Source organism: Geotrypetes seraphini, chromosome 19, assembly GCF_902459505.1.
Source record: "Geotrypetes seraphini chromosome 19, aGeoSer1.1, whole genome shotgun sequence".
In the NCBI taxonomy this organism is placed as follows: domain Eukaryota; kingdom Metazoa; phylum Chordata; class Amphibia; order Gymnophiona; family Dermophiidae; genus Geotrypetes; species Geotrypetes seraphini.
The window spans coordinates 6274592-6292757 of NC_047102.1; the positions used below are offsets into that span (position 1 = coordinate 6274592).

Here is an 18166-nt window from a genome sequence, read left to right on the forward strand (position 1 = left end):
AATACACCGCTGGACCACCAGGCTTAAGGGGCGTTTAAAAAGCTACTATGGGGGTGGGGGGTGTTTTAAAAGGGCGGGCAGGGGGTGTTTTAAAAAGGTACAGGGGATTTAAAAAAGTACCAGGAAGGGGGGGAGAGGAGGAAAAAATTGTTAATCGGCTGGGACGGATCCCTCCTGTCCCAGCCTACCACTAGACCACCAGAGGTGAGAGGGGGCAGGTTACAGGGCACGGCAGTGGAAATGGATGCAGAGCCTGGCAGGGAAGGGGGGAGGGGTGCAGAACCTGGCAAGGAGTGTGGGGTTGGGTGCACAATTTAGTTAGGAATGGGTTTGTTTGTTTTTGTTTACCTCCTCTAAATCTAGGGTGCGTCTTATGGTCAGGTGTCTATTATAGTGTGAAAAATACAGTAATTTGCTTTTGAGATATTTAATAAATAATGTTAAAAAAAAAAATATAAAAGTGTGGAAACCTTCTGAAGATCTCTCATATATTGCTTGCCCTATGACAATTTCTTGCAATATTTTTCAGTCTTTAAAAACCAAATTAATTGTATTAAGAATACCAAAGGTAGCACCGAGTTATTAGTACTGTATGTCTTTAAGAAAGTTGCTAGTCATCAAGCAATCAATCAATTTAGTTCATATCAGACTGAAATAGAAATCATTACTCTTCTTGAGTGCACAGGGTCGAGGTACCCCCCAGGGAATAAACTCGCAATTCATCCTATTCACTACTGACACCGAGTCCTAAGAACTACACAGAACTGACAAGAGCTCAAGAAATGGAATGCATTTTAATAAAATGTTAAAACTGCATGAGATTATCTTCTGCACTGGGGGAACTTGAGCTGGTCTCTCTACCCCTACACCTTTCTCTCATCACACTTGAGATGAATACATCTGTGAAGCTGCCAGCACAACTGTGTCTCTAATTCATATTCCTTACCATCCCCATGCCAATTTATCTTTTCAATCTTGTTGGGTATTACAACCCACTTCTAAAAAGATTAGTTCCTTCCAGATCTTAGTGAACAGTAATAGGTTTTCTTGTTTGAGAACTTGTTAAAAAGTATATATGATTTCTCTGTCTGAAGGGTTGGTTTGGTTTTCTGTTTAGGCGGAGGGAATTAGAGATTTGATTTAGAGAATGACATGGTGACACAATTCATCACCGTTCCCGTGGATTACCGTGGAAAACCATCTCCATGTCACTCTTAATGGAGAAAGGGAAGAATCAGAGTATGAATGGGCACAGCCACTGACCCTTAAGCCTTGCATTGAAGAATGCTGGAGTAGAAGGACTGAGATTGAAATAGACACTAAAGAACACTGACCCTCAAGCCTTGCATTGAAGAATGCTGGAGTAGAAGGACTGAGATTGAGATAGACACTAAAGAACACTGACCCTCAAGCCTTGCATTGAAGAATGCTGGAGTAGAAGGACTGAGATTGAAATAGACACTAAAGAACACTGACCCTCAAGCCTTGCATTGAAGAATGCTGGAGTAGAAGGACTGAGGTTGAGATAGACACTAAAGAACACTGACCCTCAAGCCTTGCATTGAAGAATGCTGGAGTAGAAGGACTGAGGTTGAAATAGACACTAAAGAACACTGACCCTCAAGCCTTGCATTGAAGAATGCTGGAGTAGAAGGACTGAGGTTGAGATAGACACTAAAGAATGACACGGGATGGTTTCCAGCCACTGACCCTCAAGCCTTGCATTGAAGAATGATGGTACAGAGGGACTGAGGTTCAGATAGACACTAAAGAATGGCACGGGATGGTTTCCGGCGGTTATCTGCGGGAACAGTGATGAATTCTGTCACCGTGTCATTCTCTTAATTCAATTCCTACAGCAATCTTTACTTGTTTGTCCAACTGAGGAAAAAAAATCATCTGATATATTTAATCAATACTGGTCTTCTTCAAAACCCTGCTGCTGACTTACACCATTCTAGCACCACTTTTGAACATTAGGAGTACAGATAAAAGAGTATTTCCAACACAGGAATCGGTCATCATGTTAATAAAACCGTAGCTCATGGCTCCTGTTATAACCAGCATTTAGCGACAACCTTTTCTCCTGAAAAATGACAGCTTGCCTATGGTGCAAAGAAACTGCAGGATGCTGTGACACTGTTTGACACTATTTACATGATTTTAAAAGCAATGTTTACCACAGTAGCAGGAAATACAAAATTAATAACTGAGCCATTTGATTTCAGAGCACTTACATAAAAGGTATACTTTTTTAAAATTTTGTATGCGTCTTTATAACTGTGTGGGACTCTTTAGAACACTAAGGACATAAGAATAGCCTTACTGGGTCAGACCAAGGGTCCATCAAGCACAGTAGACCATTCTCACGGTGACCAATCCAGGTCACTAGACCCTGACCAAAACCCAAAGAGTAGCAAAATTCCAGAAGCTCAAAGATTATAAAGATTCCAGAACCCCAAAAAGTATCAAGATTCCAGAACCCCAAATAGTAGCAACATTCCATGCTATTGATCCAGGGCAAGCAGTGGCTTCCCCCATGTTATTCTCAATAACAAAATATGGACTTTTCCTCCAGGAAATTGTCCTCCAGGAAATTATCCGCTCTTACCACAACCTCTGGCAACGTGTTCCAGAGTTTAACTATTCTCCGAGTGAAAAATATTTCCTCCTATTGGTTGTAAAAGTATTTCCCTGTAACTTCATTGAGTATCCCCTAGTCTTTTAATTTTTGACAGAGTGTCAACTCCCCTTGAGGAAATGCCCTCACAGTATCAGAACCATCATAAAATCTGATTCCATCCAAAGGGGAAGTGTCACGGGAAGGTTGGAGCCAGGAGGGTGTGGTCCAGAAGTATAAAAGCCAAGGGCACAGCTAGTTTAAGGAGGCTCACAGGGAAGCAGAGATGCCCGATTGCATGTGCCTCCACCACATATCTGTGAATGGCAACCGCAACAATTAGGTTGGCCAAGTTCAACTTGGAATATTGCAAATCTATATCTTTTGACCTGACAGGATGCAGGCTGCCCTATGTTGACTGCTAAAGATAGTACCGATACTCTAGGGAACCAGACCAGAGCCTTGCTGAGACACCACAGGGCACAACATGGCACTACAGGAGCAGGCCACAAAAGGAGATTCTTATATCTAAGGATTTGTTTTATGTCTACTTTTCTTCCCTCTCCTGTGTGTTGAACAGGACCCCTATCTGACACCTTAACCCACTATTCGACTCCTGCCCTCGTTCATGTTACCATAACACAGCTTCCTGGAACTATTCCTAGTAATACATAGAGTTCCCCACAACTCCATGAAGTTCACAGCGGTTTACATAAGTAATTATGGTGATACAAATTAAAAATAAGTATTACAATATTTAGGAAACATGCGTAACAAATTCTTGAAAAATAGGTCTTTAGGTCTTTTATGAAATATTTAAAATTAGATTGCTGGTTAACATAACATAAAATCCTTTTATATACCGCGATACCCTTCAGTTCTAAGCGGTTTACAAGGAATTAAGAAAACTGTACATACACAGTAGATCATAAGCTTATTTATAAAATTTATCAAATAAGTAAGTCTTCAAAATCTTTCTAAAAACCTGACAATGCTTTCCACAGTTTTGCTGCTTGATACGCCCTGGGTGGAAGGGAAAAAAAATCCCTCTTCAGTAGAAGGCATGTTCTCACCTGATGTATCTCCTGCCATCCATTTTCATCCTTGCAGCCTACTGTTGCCTGTTCATAAAGTAGCAATTCACAGCAGAAGGGATCTTCTCCCACCATAGCAGTGTGATATAAAGGTGTCAGCCCACGGCTGTCTTTGTAGTCAGGGGAAGCACCAAGTTCTAAAATGGTCTGGAATTAAAGTAGAAGCAATTACAGCTTAATAGCTAAACCATCACCAAATTAGTCAGTTCCTACTGTTTATGGTACCGTCGTCATCCTGCCTCACCATTTAATCTTTCTGTGCATGTGGATTAACTCACTGGGACAGAGTCATTATTTCTGTAGAAAAGTCCCGTCCCCCCACAAAGGTGTGAATCGTATGCTGTAGGAAAAGGAAGTGATGTCAGAGGGAAGGCTGAGGCCAGCACAAGCAGCAGGTTAGAAATGCTGCTAGTGATCAATTGAAGAGTATACCAAGAGGGAGGCGGGGGGGGGGGGGGGTGGCGGGGAAGGAATATAAGGGAGGGACCCACACCCTGGCCACATCCTTTCCTTACCATCGTATGCTGTAGGAAAAGGAAGTGATGTCAGAGGGAAAGCTGAGGCCAGCACAAGCAGCAGGTTAGAAATGCTGCTGGTGATCAATTGAAGAGTATACTAAGGGGGGGTGCGGGGGTGCGGTGGGGAAGGAATATAAGGGAGGGGCCCACACCCTGGCCACATCCTTTCCTTACCATCGTATGCTGTAGGAAAAGGAAGTGATGTCAGAGGGAAGGCTGAGGCCAGCACAAGCAGCAGGTTAGAAATGCTGATGGTGATCAATTGAAGAGTATACCAAGGGGGAGGCGGTGAAGGAATATAAGGGAGGGACCCACACCCTGGCCACATCCTTTCCTTACCATCGTATGCTGTAGGAAAAGGAAGTGATGTCAGAGGGAAGGCTGAGGCCAGCACAAGCAGCAGGTTAGAAATGCTGCTGGTGATCAATTGAAGAGTATACTAAGGGGGGGGGGGGTGCGGTGGGGAAGGAATATAAGGGAGGGGTCCACACTCTGGCCACATCCTTTCCTTACCATGCCGCTGATCTCTTCATTAATACTGAAGTCAAGTAATGGAATCAGCCCAAAAATCAGCACTTTCAGTTTTAAAGGGACCTGTGTCTGCAAGGATCTCATTGCCTGAGCCAAGTTGTCTGTGCCTGTCTGACATGATTTACAATGTATGCCTTTTTAAATTATTCACCATGAGGGCAACTTGGTTCTTGACCCTTGCCGCTTTGTGCAAAGCTGTCAGTCCATCCCTGGCTCTGAAATCTAGATGCGCGCCTCCATTTCGCAGGGCTTTTACCATCTCCATGGAGTTGTCAAGCTGCACGGCCAAGGTCAGTGGCGTTTCTAGGAAAGAGAACAACAGGGTAACAAAAGGGAGTTGGAGATTTTGTAAAGACGTCACTGCATATTTGGGTCCCCTTGCAGTCATTTGCTAAAACATGTCTCCATTAGCACATAAAAGGGAAAACTGCCCTATATTTCTGCACAGATTTTAATTATTAGATGTAGCACAATGCAGAAATGATTTGAGGAAACAGATATAAAGATTATGGAAAAATAAGCATAGAATAGCTTTGAGAATCATTAAAGACACACCTCTGCAATGAGAAAATTGGTCTATTCTTGAAGTTTTGGGCTGTCAATGTCTTAGTTCAGGGCAGAAAAGTGTGTGTAAAATTTGGCTTACAACCATAAAATATGTATTTCATGTACTTAAAACCTTCAAATGAATGTGCTTAAAGTCAATTTGGTGGATTAGTTTTATGCAAATAAAATCACACCACCTCTAAGCCACTTCTTTTTTCCTCTGCTGAAGTACTCGTTAAAATATATGCCAACATGCCCACCCTCCAAAAAAAAATCTGCCTGCAGCTAGAAGGATTCTAAAGGGTGGGCCACGGAAAGTAGCCAGCCTCTGGTGATGGCATGACAAGATGAATGAGCATAATGGACGCATTAGCATTTAGCGCGTGCTAAATCAGCTAGCCTGCCTTAGTAAAAAGACTCCTAAATGTGGTTGCTTGTAGTTCAATGGTTGGCATATAGATGGGCACAGCCTGGGCATAGTTTTGGCAGGAGGCACAATTTGTGCATAAACAATACTATGATTTATGCACTTTTTTTTTTTAGCAATCTAAGCTACCAACACTGTGGGTAGTGTAAATGGATTGAAATTATTACTGTTAGTAATTGAGTATTCAGCGGTTTACAATACTGCTACATTAGAAAAGGAGGTTACAAAAAACTAATGTCGATGAACGCATAAAACCGTCAACTTTATGCTGCTGACAAAATGTACAGCCATGTATCCATTATAGATTGCTAAAAAAAAAGTGCATAAATCATAGTATTGTTTATGCACAAATTGTGCCTCCTGCCAAAACTATGCCCAGGCTGTGCCCATCTATATGCCAACCATTGAACTACAAGCGACCACATTTAGGAGTCATTGCATGGAATCATGCCTAGCTGGAATATTGACATATGCATGCATACATGTGAGTGTTCTAGTCATTCATGCATATTCTTGGTGCTTAAACTCGTATGTAAGTTCCAAGGAAAATGTTTATTCCAACAAAGTATAAATCAGCGATGCAGTTCATAAGTAATCTAATCTAATCTAATTCTTAGTCTTATATACCGAATCATCTCCTAAAGACAGGAGCTCAATTCGGTTTACATAATTAGATCACAAAGAAAGATTTATTAACATTCATTGAAGCTATAAGAACATAAGAATTGCTGCTGCTGAGATTTACCAAAAGAAATTAAAAAAAAAAAAAAGATATATATATATATTTTTTTTTTCTTTGGTAAATCTCAATAATTTTCAGCTCTGTCTCCATACATATAGATTGTGGACTAACTATAGTATGTAATATAATATTTGCCTGATATATATGATTCGGATTTTGTATTGTTTGTTTTTCTTTGCATCGTATTTCTTCCTCTTTTTTTGACTGATGTGAATGTCAAAAATTAATAAAGAATTGCCACTGCTGAGTCAGACCAGCGGTCCATCGTGCCAAGCAAGTCCGCTCACGCGGCAGCCCTTAGGTCAAAGACCCTAGCTGAGTCTAGCCTTACCTAAAAAGCGATGAAACGTCATGGCTTTTAAGGTTTTGCAAAAGATCTGAAGAGATAAACATGACCTAATCTGAGGAGATAGTCCATTCCATGTCGCAGTTAGTAGTACAACCATAGATGCCGTTCATAAATAGTGCATTTGGAGTTCATAAGTTGTGCAATAACAAAACAGAGGTGATGACTGTAAAAAACAAAACAAAAAACCAACAACCCCCAAAGGAATGTTTGGAATTGGAATATGTAAATGTGATGGGGGAGCAATTACCGATTAAAAAAAAAAAAAAGCGATGACTGTGTTGGGGGGGGGTGTTTGGATATCTCGTTGACAATAGGAAGTCAAATATTGAAAACGATTCAGGTAGGTTACATGTAGTTGCATATGCTGTATAGGTTAAAACCAATGCTTCAGCATCATGACTTTCAGACTGTGGTGCAGGCATTAATTCTGAGTAGAGTGAATTATTGCCATGCGCTATACCTATAAAAGGTTAAGAGTAGGGCTTTGCAATTACTGATGAATTCAACAGCTAGACTTATTACTGGTGTATCTAGAATGGACAGAATAACATAGGAGAATCAAATCCACAAACACGACGTGGACACGAAGGAGTGGAAAAGTCCAAGCAAAAGACTGGTGAACTCCAGATATTTCACAAACAACTTTCCTTTATTTTCAAATAAAACATGTGCATGTTTTGGCCCAACAGCCTGCATCAGGAGTCTTAATGGTCTGTGCTAAAGTAAATGGATTAACATCCAACGACTACTCCAACCTCAAAATCAATGTAATGTAATTCAAGCAAGAAAGGGGTTAATCTATAGTTAGAGCTTTACATAAAGACATGTTAGAAACCTGCACAGATCTGTTATCCTAACCACCTTACTGAGCAGACTTGGTGGACCATTTCTGTGTTCAACTGCTATCATCTACAATTTTACCATCAGCCCAAAGCATGATGGAGCTCTGTTCTATATCTGAGCTCTATTGGCCAGTCAGGTGATCTCTCTATTCATTACGAACACCCGCTGCATCTCTGCAAGCAGTCAAGCTAAGATTGCTCATCATACCTCCGTTTTCAGGATCATGGTAGTTGGGGTCTAATCCTCGATCCAGCATCTTCACAACTTTCTCCAGAGAGTGGTGTTGTATATAATCCATGAATTTTCTTAGACTGGCCTGCGGAAAGGAGATGGTAGATGGAAATACATTTTAAATCTCTCTCAAATTTAAACAGGAATGCGACAAATACAAGAGCATCTGAACACTAGAAAAATCAAAATAGACTTCCAACTACACAAGGACAATATGAGAGAAATTCTAATGTTCAACCCAACCGTCTAAATCAACAGTAGCATCATTCCTTGCTACCAATTCAGGGCCAGCAGTGGCTTGCCCCATCTTTCTCAATAACAAACTATGGACTTTTCCGCTAGGAAATTGTCCAAACCTTTCTTAAAACCAGCTACGCTATACACTCTTACCACAACCTCAGGCAATGCGTTCCAGAGCTTGACTATATTCTCTAAGTGAAAAAATATTTCCTCCTATTGGTTTTTAAATTATTTCCCTGTAATTTTATTGAGTGTCCCCAAATCTTTGTAATTTTTGACGGAGTGAAAAATCGATCCACTTGTACCCGTTCTACTCCACTCAGGATTTTGTAGACTTCAATCATATCTCTCCTCAGCCATCTCTTTCCCAAACTGCAGAGCCCTAACCTTTTTAGTCTTTCCTCATATGAGAGACCTTCCATTCCCTTTACCATTTTGGTCGCTCTTCTTAGAACCTTTTCTAGCACCACTATATCTTTCTTGAGACAAGCAGACCAGAATTGAACGCAATACTTCAGGTGAGGTTGCACCACAGAGCAATACAGAATAAGAAATATTTTTATGGTTCCATTTGGATAAACTGAAAAACTGAACATACCTTTGTGTGTAGCTTGGCAATTAGTTTTTCATCAATGAAGCACTGTTTATATACTCGGTTCTTATAGCGAAACTGAAAGAATAAAGGAAAAGTCCATATTACGATTTCTGCCTAAATCTATATTGATGTCTAGATTAAAATACATTGGTACAAAGTTGAAATTTTATTGAAAAATACATTCTTATTACTCTGTATACTGTAGTAGCTCTTTTTTGCATCACCTAATGGGACTATCGGCTTCTGTATGAAATTACCCACCAAGCTACGTTAAATATTGTAATAATGTATATGTTGATTTGAATGAAAATTGCAAAACATGACTATTGAGGCTACTTTAGCATGCAATATTATATTGTAGCAGCTTTGGAAAAAAACAAGGAAAATTAGCACCCTGGAGAGAAGATTATTCCCCTATCATAGAAACAACTTATTTTGCAAGACTGAGCAAAGAAGCAGAGCATGTATGAGGGAGGAATACAATCAAAGAGACTGGAGTCCCAAATGACAGCAACGCATTATTAAAGTGTCCAACAATGACAACTCAAATGACCCAAAATGCATGGCTATGTTTCAGTGAATAATGCCTGTGCCAGGGTTCCAATATATCTGGTTGGACACAGAGCAGCATTATACTGTTATTATATTAATAATAGGGAAATCATGGGCATTTCTTTCGGCTGCTATGCTGTTATTATTACTGCTTATAAAAAAGAAAAAAAAAAGGATTTTGTATATAATGCCTTTCAAACTATCAGCAAACAATTTCTAATAAGGACCGAACACTTCAAGTTAATATAAATGAAGGAATAGAGAAAATGTCTCCAAAAAGTGTTAAGGTTCAGGGAGATCTGTATAAGATGTCTAGCTAGATCAACATAATCTCCTGATTATACCTATTGTCCTACAGGTGAACAAGGGACAAGAGGGAGTTTCCTTCCCCTCTAAAGCTACCAGCCTAGGTGAATGCCTGGTCTATCTAACAGTTAAGTCAGACCTGGGAAGAGGAAGACTGTGAGGTCTCTAAAGCTCAGATATTGCAACATTTTTTTGTGTTGGTCCTTTAAAAAGCCAACGAAGACTTCAAGATGACCATATCAATTACAGCACTTCATATAAAACTCTAATTCTTAAAGATGCACAAAGCCTACACATCTCAATTAGACTGGTTTTAGCTAGTCTATCTGCAAAGACGGGCCACTGCTTTCCAGTGTTTGGAAGCAGTGACTGAATGTCCTAAACTAATGAGCATGCTGGTATTTAAATGAGGTTATTAGCAATTCCCTATAATGCTCAAAAGAAAAAAAAAAACTCAACCCAAAACCTGCCCTAACGGCTGAAATCTACCAACACCTCTGAGCTGTTGACAGTCCCATTCTAATTTTCCTGTCAAGTGCCTGATTGCTGATTGACTCAGGCACTGCCAGGAAAATCAGCACAGGCAGCAGCCCTCACTTACCCCCAAACCACAGCCACTCCTTCCCCAAACTTAAAACTTCCCTAGTGGTCCAGTGGACCCTTCTGACGACCCCCACCCCCAAGACCTGACCCAACCACCTGGGGCTCCAGGCCGGGCCCCCTAGCAAACACATTGCCCTGGTGGCCTACTGAAATCATTCCCTTCCCCTCCATTCCACCCAAGGATCCTCCACCTCCCTCCTGCCTCTTCTGGGCCCGCCCTTGTAAAAATGGTAGCACTCAGCCTGCCCAGTGCATCCTGCCTGGTGCATCCTGGGATACACTGGGAAGTGTTAATTATCATATAAAGACCTTTTTTTAAAAAAACTTATATAGTCCACTGCACTGACCATTAGGTTACACCTCAGACTTATGGTAACTAGGCCCCCTCCCAGTGCATCCTTGGATGCACCAGGCTGGGCTGGGTGCTCCCACTTTGATGGGGGTGGGCCCAGGAAAGTCAGGAGGGAGATGGCTTTCCTCCTGCCTCCAACTAAAGCTACAAGAGAGGGGGAGTAGAGAAGAGGGATTCTAATAGGCCACCAGGGCAAGTGTTTACTAGGGTGCTCAGGTCCTGGGGCCACAGGTGGCCGGTTCAGGTTGGGTCCACAGGGGGAGTCAGAGGGATTCCACTGGACCACTGGGGAATTTCTTAAGGTTGGAAAGAGGGGATCAGGTTCTGGTGCCAAGATCGGTTTGGTCCATGGGGAGTTCAGAGGGGTCCACTGGACCACCAGGGAATTTTTTTTGGGGGGAGGAATCCAGATTGGATATACAAAGAGCTATGCTTACTTCACGTGGAAATGTGCTAGTTAGGCTTGGACCCCTTTATCAACCAATGCTCAACATTAACAGCATGCATATAATTTGCATACTATTAGTGTTCAGCATTAGTCACTAAATATAGTTTTGTGCACTTGCCTCAGAGTGAGACTACTCCGTTCACCACAGCTGCAAACATGGGTCATTCAATTACTAGTAAAGTACCTCCAAGGCAGGAACACCTCTGCTCATTGGTTGTGGATACTCTCTAAGAAATCGCTCCTCATCCAAAAATTTTCCATCCCTTCCATTGCAGGCTGGCTGGAACAGCCCATAGTTGAGGGCATCTTTCAAACTCTGATTCAAAGAGCACAGAATCCGCTGCTTCGCAATCCACACGGTAGCATTGGGGTTAAATCGTATGCACTTCTGCAAACAAACAAACAAAATTAAGGTTTAAATCATTTTTATAGGTGAAGTTTCAGCTTTATAGTGTAATATGATTTTTAGCTAATTACCACTGAGAATAAAGAGCAATGAAACTCACAATAAAGTAAAAGAATCTAAAATGAATATAGCTGATAAAAGAATATGTTTCCAGAAACTATAGTAGTGTGCTTCCTCAGCACCCTGAGGTTGTGGGTTCAAGCCCACGCCGTTCCTTGTGACCCTGGGCAAGTCACTTAATCCCCTCATTGGCCCAGGTACACTGGATAGATTGTGAGCCCACAAGGAAAGACAGGAAAAAATGCTTGAGTACCTGACTAAATTCATGTAAACCAGTGTTTTTCAACCTTTTTCCACCTATGGACCGGCAGAAATTAAAAAATTATTCTGTGGACCGGCATCGGTCCGTGGACCGGCGGTTGAAGAACACTGGGCTAAGTCGTAGGCCAGACCCCGCCCATCTCTACCCAATGTCCACTCCAGAGCCCCGCCCCCATAATAGTACTAATTGCATCTTGCACGTCCCTTGCCTCATCTGGAAGCCTTCCCTCTGATATTGCAACGTCATAGAGAAGGCTTCCAGTTCAGGCGCAGGATGCCCGTAGGAGCCACTGCCCGCGGCTTTGTGCACTCAATCAGTTAGGAAGAGGGAGCTGGCTCGAAGATAACGCTGCATCGATCGCACCATGGACCGGCGGCTGAAGAACACTGTTTTGGGCCTGATGCATGTGCTGGCCCTGTGGACCGGCAGGAAATTTCTGTGGACCGGCACTGGTCCATGGACCGGTGGTTGAAGAACACTGATGTAAACTGTTCTGAGCTCCCCTGGGAGAACAGTATAGAAAACTGAATAAATAAATAGTGTGGAAAAATTTCAGCCTCTGATAACCAGAGCTGGTATTGTGACATCATAATGCCTCATTCCACCAATAAGAGACAACCTCATCAGTGATGTCACAATGGCTTGATTGTCTTATACTTGGCTCACTTTTACTACATTTTGATTTCAAGAGTGGCGCACTGGTTAAAGCTACAGCCTCAACCCCCAGAGGTTGTGGGTTCAAACCCACGCTGCTCCTTGTGACCCTGGGCAAGTCACTTAATCCCCCCCATTTCCCCAGGTACATTAGATAGCGTGTGTGCCCACCATGACAGACAGGGAAAAATGCTTGAGTACCGGGGAGAACGGTATAGAAAATTAAATAAATAATGAGGATAGAGGTTGACTATCTTTTTATCCTATGGTACTTTGTGCTTTGAAAATGAGCCCCATAATATGTAAACCTTTGTAAACACAAGAAAGGGGTATATCAAATCCCAACTGCTTTCTCTTTCCTTTCCAAAACTGATCAAAGGATTTAATGCCTTAATAGTATCACTCAGCCTGACCACAGCTTTTGACTCTGTGACTCAGTCATTGCTTCCTTATAGAATTGGGATCTCAGGACTGCTGCTAGGCTGGTTTACATAATTTTTGCATGATTGTTTCTCTCTCGTTAATATGTCATAAGATAAATCATCCAAAATACATCCTATTTCTTGTGGTGTTCCACGGGGTTAAATTCTGTCCCCACTTAAAACACTTTACTAGGAAAACTTAAGGGGCAGCAGGAGCAAAACCTTAATGCAGGGGTGTCCAATGTCGGTCCTCGAGGGCCGCAGTCCAGTCGGGTTTTCAGGATTTCCCCAATGAATATGCATGAGAGGAGAGAAGACACACATGCAAATCCAGAAAAAACCGAAGATGAGGTAGGAGACATCCACACACAAGAAGGAAGAGAGAAAACACAGGGAGAGGTCCCCCCATCTGAAGAGACGAAAACAAATTCAAGAGTAGCTCCGGAAGAAGAAGACTGGCCCTATACCGTAGACGTGGACTTACGACCCCCAAGGAACCCTCGAATAAAGAAGATGGGGATCATCGTAGGTGACTCCATTATACGTCACGTGGACAGCCACACCGCAGGAGGAAGAGAGGACAGAATCGTCACCTGTCTGCCTGGAGCAAGAGTCAAGGATGTGGCCAACAGGATCTCCAGAATCATAGACAGCGCAGGGGGAGAGGATACTGCTGTGCTCATCCACGTGGGAACAAATGATGTGAGCGGACGGAAGAATGACAGGGAAGAGATGAAGGGCCAGCTCCGCTCACTTGGAAGATTGCTGAAGATCAGGGAGGTGAGGGTGGCCTTCTCCGAGATCCTCCCAGTACCAAGAGCGGATGGAAAGAGACAAGGGGAATTGCAAGCTATTAACGCCTGGATGAGACGATGGTGCGAAGAAGAAGGCTTTGACTTCGTGCGCAACTGGACGGCGTTCTGGGGAAAAAGCAAGTACTACAGAAAGGACGGACTACACCTCAACAAGGAAGGAGCAAGAGTATTGGCGAGCAACTTGAAGAGGGCCATCGAGAAGGCTTTAAACTAATAAATAGGGGAAAGCCGACAGTCGACCACCAGTCGATGGTACGGACAACAGGATGCCCCGATGAAGGATCAATGGGCTACTACTCATACACAGGAGAGGACGAACTCACAGCAAATAAGGAAGACAAGGCAGGAAGGGACAACTCAGACACAGGAGGGGATGACCGCACAGCAAATAAGGGAGACAACACTGGAGCGGTTAAGGAGACCGTGAAAGAAACAGTAGGGACAGCAAAGAGCAGAAAGTCCAAAAAAGTAACTCGAAGAGAACTCAAATGTATGTATACCAATGCTAGAAGTCTAGGAAACAAAATGGGGGAACTAGAGACAATAGCAAGAAATGATAAGTTGGAAATCATTGGCATAACAGAAACATGGTGGAATGAAGAAAACAAATGGGACACAGTACTTCAGGGATACAAACTATATAGAAGAGATCGAGTAGGGCAGAAAGGTGGAGGTATTGCCCTATATGTTCAGGAAGGAGTAGAATCTGTTGAAGTGGCTACGACGGAAACGAAAGAGAAGCTAGAGTCCCTCTGGGTCAAGATTCCTGGCCAAAACAGTGCAGACACGAAAATTGGCCTTTTCTATCGTCCCCCGGGACAGGCGGATGAAACTGACTCTGAAATGATAGAGGAAATCAAACGAGAATGCAAGACGGGCAATGTAATAATATTGGGAGACTTCAATTTCCCGAGGATAGACTGGAAACTAGGAACCTCCAACTGCGGCAATGAGGTCAAGTTCCTGGAGGCGCTAGGGGATTGCTTCCTGGAACAAATGGTAAAAGAGCCGACAAGAGGCAACGCCACCCTGGACTTGGTGCTAAATGGCCTCACGGGACCGACAAAAGAAGTAGAAGTTACGGCACCGCTGGGGACGAGCGATCACAATGTGATCATCTTTAAGCTTGACATCGGGAATAGAAAAAGTGCCAAAACCTTAACCAAAACCTTTAACTTTAAAAAGGGCAAATACGATTGCATGAGAGCCATGGTGAAACAACGACTCAAAAAAAAGGTGGATAAACTTGAAACAGTAGAGCAGGCATGGTCCCTACTGAAAACAACTATCACAGAAGCACAAAACCTATACATTCCGAGGATCTCCAAAGAAAGGAGAACAAAGGGTAAGGGAGAACCAGCATGGCTTACCAGACAGGTGAGGGAAACCATACAAGAAAAGAAGGACTCTTTCAAAAAATGGAAACACATGAAAACAACCGAAGCATGGAACAAACATAAAGACGATCAGAAGAAATGTCACAGGGCGGTGAGGGATGCCAAAAAGGACTATGAAGAAAAAATAGCGCAAGAGGCCAAAAACTTCAAGCCCTTCTTTAGATATGTGAAAGGGAAAAAAACCCGCAAAAGAGGCGGTGGGACCCCTGGACGATCAGGGAAGAAAAGGGTACATTAAGGAAGATAAACAAATTGCGGACAAACTAAATTCCTTCTTTGCGTCCGTCTTTACGGAGGAGGATACCGCAAAAATACCAGAAACTGTGAAAGTGTTTAGTGGAGTAATAGAAGACATCCTCACCACAGTTGAAGTAGATTTGGACCAGATATACTACCAGATCGACAAACTTAAAAGTGACAAATCCCCTGGACCAGATGGAATTCACCCGAGAGTCTTAAAGGAATTGAAGGTTGAAATCGGAGAGTTATTGCAAAAACTCGCCAATCTGACAATCAGAACTGGACAGATACCAGATGACTGGAAGATAGCGAACGTCACGCCAATTTTCAAAAAGGGATCAAGAGGAGAACCGGGCAACTACAGACCTGTGAGCCTTACGTCTGTCCCTGGAAAGATGGTTGAAGCACTGATCAAGGATAGCATAGTCCGGCACTTAGATATACACGAATTGCTGAAACCCAGTCAACATGGGTTCAGGAAAGGGAAATCATGTTTAACGAATTTGCTTCAATTTTTTGAGACCGTGAACAAGCAAATTGATAGTGGAATGCCGGTGGACATAATATATTTGGACTTCCAGAAGGCATTCGACAAAGTTCCGCATGAAAGACTTCTCAGGAAACTACAATGCCATGGAATAGAGGGAGATATACACAGGTGGATAGGCAAATGGCTGGAAAACAGGAAGCAGAGAGTGGGCATAAATGGGAAGTTCTCAGACTGGGAGAAAGTGACTAGTGGTGTGCCCCAGGGCTCGGTACTTGGGCCGATCCTATTTAACATTTATATCAATGACCTTGAAGACGGAATATCCAGTGAGATCATTAAGTTTGCAGACGACACAAAGCTATGCCGGACAATCAGAACGCAGAAAGATAGCGAAGAACTCCAGAGCGACTTGTATCAGTTAGAGAAATGGGCAGAGCAATGGCAGATGAAGTTCAACGTGGAGAAATGCAAAGTAATGCATTTAGGCAGTAAGAATAAGGAACACGAGTATAGAATGTCAGGAGCAACTCTGGGTAAGAGCGAACAAGAAAGGGACCTGGGTGTACTGATAGATAGGACCCTGAAGCCGTCGGCACAATGTGCGGCAGCGGCAAAGAAAGCGAACAGAATGTTAGGAATGATAAAGAAAGGAATCACGAGCAGATCGGAGAAAGTCATAATGCCGCTTTATAGAGCAATGGTCAGACCACACTTGGAATACTGTGTCCAACATTGGTCTCCCAAACTAAAGAGGGATATAAAACTGCTGGAGAGGGTGCAGAGACGAGCAACGAAGCTAATCAGAGGTATGGAGAACTTGGAATATGAGGAACGACTCAAGAAACTAGGACTGTTCTCCCTTGAGAAGAGGAGGCTGCGAGGGGACATGATAGAGACGTTCAAAATACTGAAAGACATCGATAAAATAGAGCAGAAAAACAAATTATTTACACTGTCCAACGTGACACGGACAAGAGGACATGGTTTAAAGCTAAGGGGGGACAAGTCCAGGACAAATGTCAGGAGGTTCTGCTTTACGCAGCGAGTGGTGAACGCCTGGAATGCTCTTCCACAGGAGGTTATTAAGGAATCCACTGTGCTAGGATTCAAAGGCAAATTAGATGCACATCTCCTTATGAGAGGCATAGAGGGATATGGGTGGTAAAACTACATCAGGTGTATACCTGACTGGGCCTCCGCGTGTGCGGATCGCCGGACTCGATGGACCATGGGTCTGATCCGGAGATGGCAGTTCTTATGTTCTTATGTAGATCTATTTGCATGCACTGCTTTCAATTGGGGAAATCCTGAAAACCCGACTGGACTGCGACCCTCGAGGACCGACATTGGACACCCCTGCCTTAATGCATTGTAGTAAACAGCCCCCGAAATAATGAAATCTAGATGAGGTCAGAATATACATAGATACTATTCATTTCCATGGCAACTACAGCAAACCCTCATTTGAAAAAGAAAGGTAAGTGTTAAGTCAACTTGGCCAAAAAAACAACAACAAATAAACAGCTTTCTAAGGATATTAAAAGGGAGAATGCAGGTCACAGATCCATTTAACAAGCATCAGGGCTCTGGAAAAAGCTACAAATTGAGTTATTGAAGGAAATGTTCAGTAGGCTGAAAAAACCAGTGAGGATTGATGGATTAACTGCTAATTAGAGGATGAGCTCCATTGGTTTCCTAGATCATAGATTTTTCCCTAGATCAAACTTTGAAAGGGAGTAAATACAAGGGCATGCTGCTCACAGAACCAAGACAGGTCCACCTTTATTGCAAATTCCTATTCATAAAATCAAGATTAAGGTGGCTTTATTTAAAATCCGAAGTATAACCAACAACAAAATGGCATTTCCAATCCTTTCACCTTATATACATCATGATATGCACTCTCCACAGCAGAATACCAAATACTGCTCACAATCCTGAGACAGGCAAATTAATCAGAAAGGTCAAAAAACATGAGAGACATACACTTTAAAGACCTAGTCATAATTAAATGGATAGGATAGGAAGTTAAAAGACATAAATAGAACTAACGCAATCACCCGTAACACATTAACAGAGGAAGAAAGTCCATTTGCTATGGAACATAGAGCACAAATAATTTGCAAATTTATTCCTAACCTATAAGGTTAAGCATGAGTAACACATCCTGCGTCATTAGCTACATTTGTTTTACTATCCTTCCCTTAATGAGCAGAAATTCATCTTAATGTATTGAAATTGGCTGCCAATAAAGGCGAGAATTTTGTTTTAAGTTTGGTTGTATCTGCTTTAAGTCACTGCATGGGTCTCGTGCCCAGTTATCTTCTTGATCATTTTGAATTTGTCAATGGAATACACCCTACACGGACTTGCAATTATTTGCTTTTCTTCTATAAGGGGACGTGTTTACAAACAATTTTTTA

The 18166-nt window shown here is 42.4% G+C and overlaps 1 protein-coding gene across 2 annotated transcripts in view; it reads right to left on the reverse strand.

Annotated features, from left to right (window-relative positions):
- SHANK2 (SH3 and multiple ankyrin repeat domains 2) overlaps window positions 1-18166 on the reverse strand; it is a 349291-nt gene that overhangs the window by 270814 nt on the left and 60311 nt on the right. For both annotated transcript variants that reach the window (XM_033928600.1, XM_033928599.1), the window contains exons 4-8: window positions 11182-11385; window positions 8740-8811; window positions 7878-7986; window positions 4915-5066; window positions 3694-3861 (exon numbers count right to left, since the gene is read on the reverse strand). In XM_033928600.1, the coding sequence (XP_033784491.1) occupies window positions 3694-3861; window positions 4915-5066; window positions 7878-7986; window positions 8740-8811; window positions 11182-11385 (705 nt within the window). The remainder of the gene's footprint in view (window positions 1-3693; window positions 3862-4914; window positions 5067-7877; window positions 7987-8739; window positions 8812-11181; window positions 11386-18166) is intronic.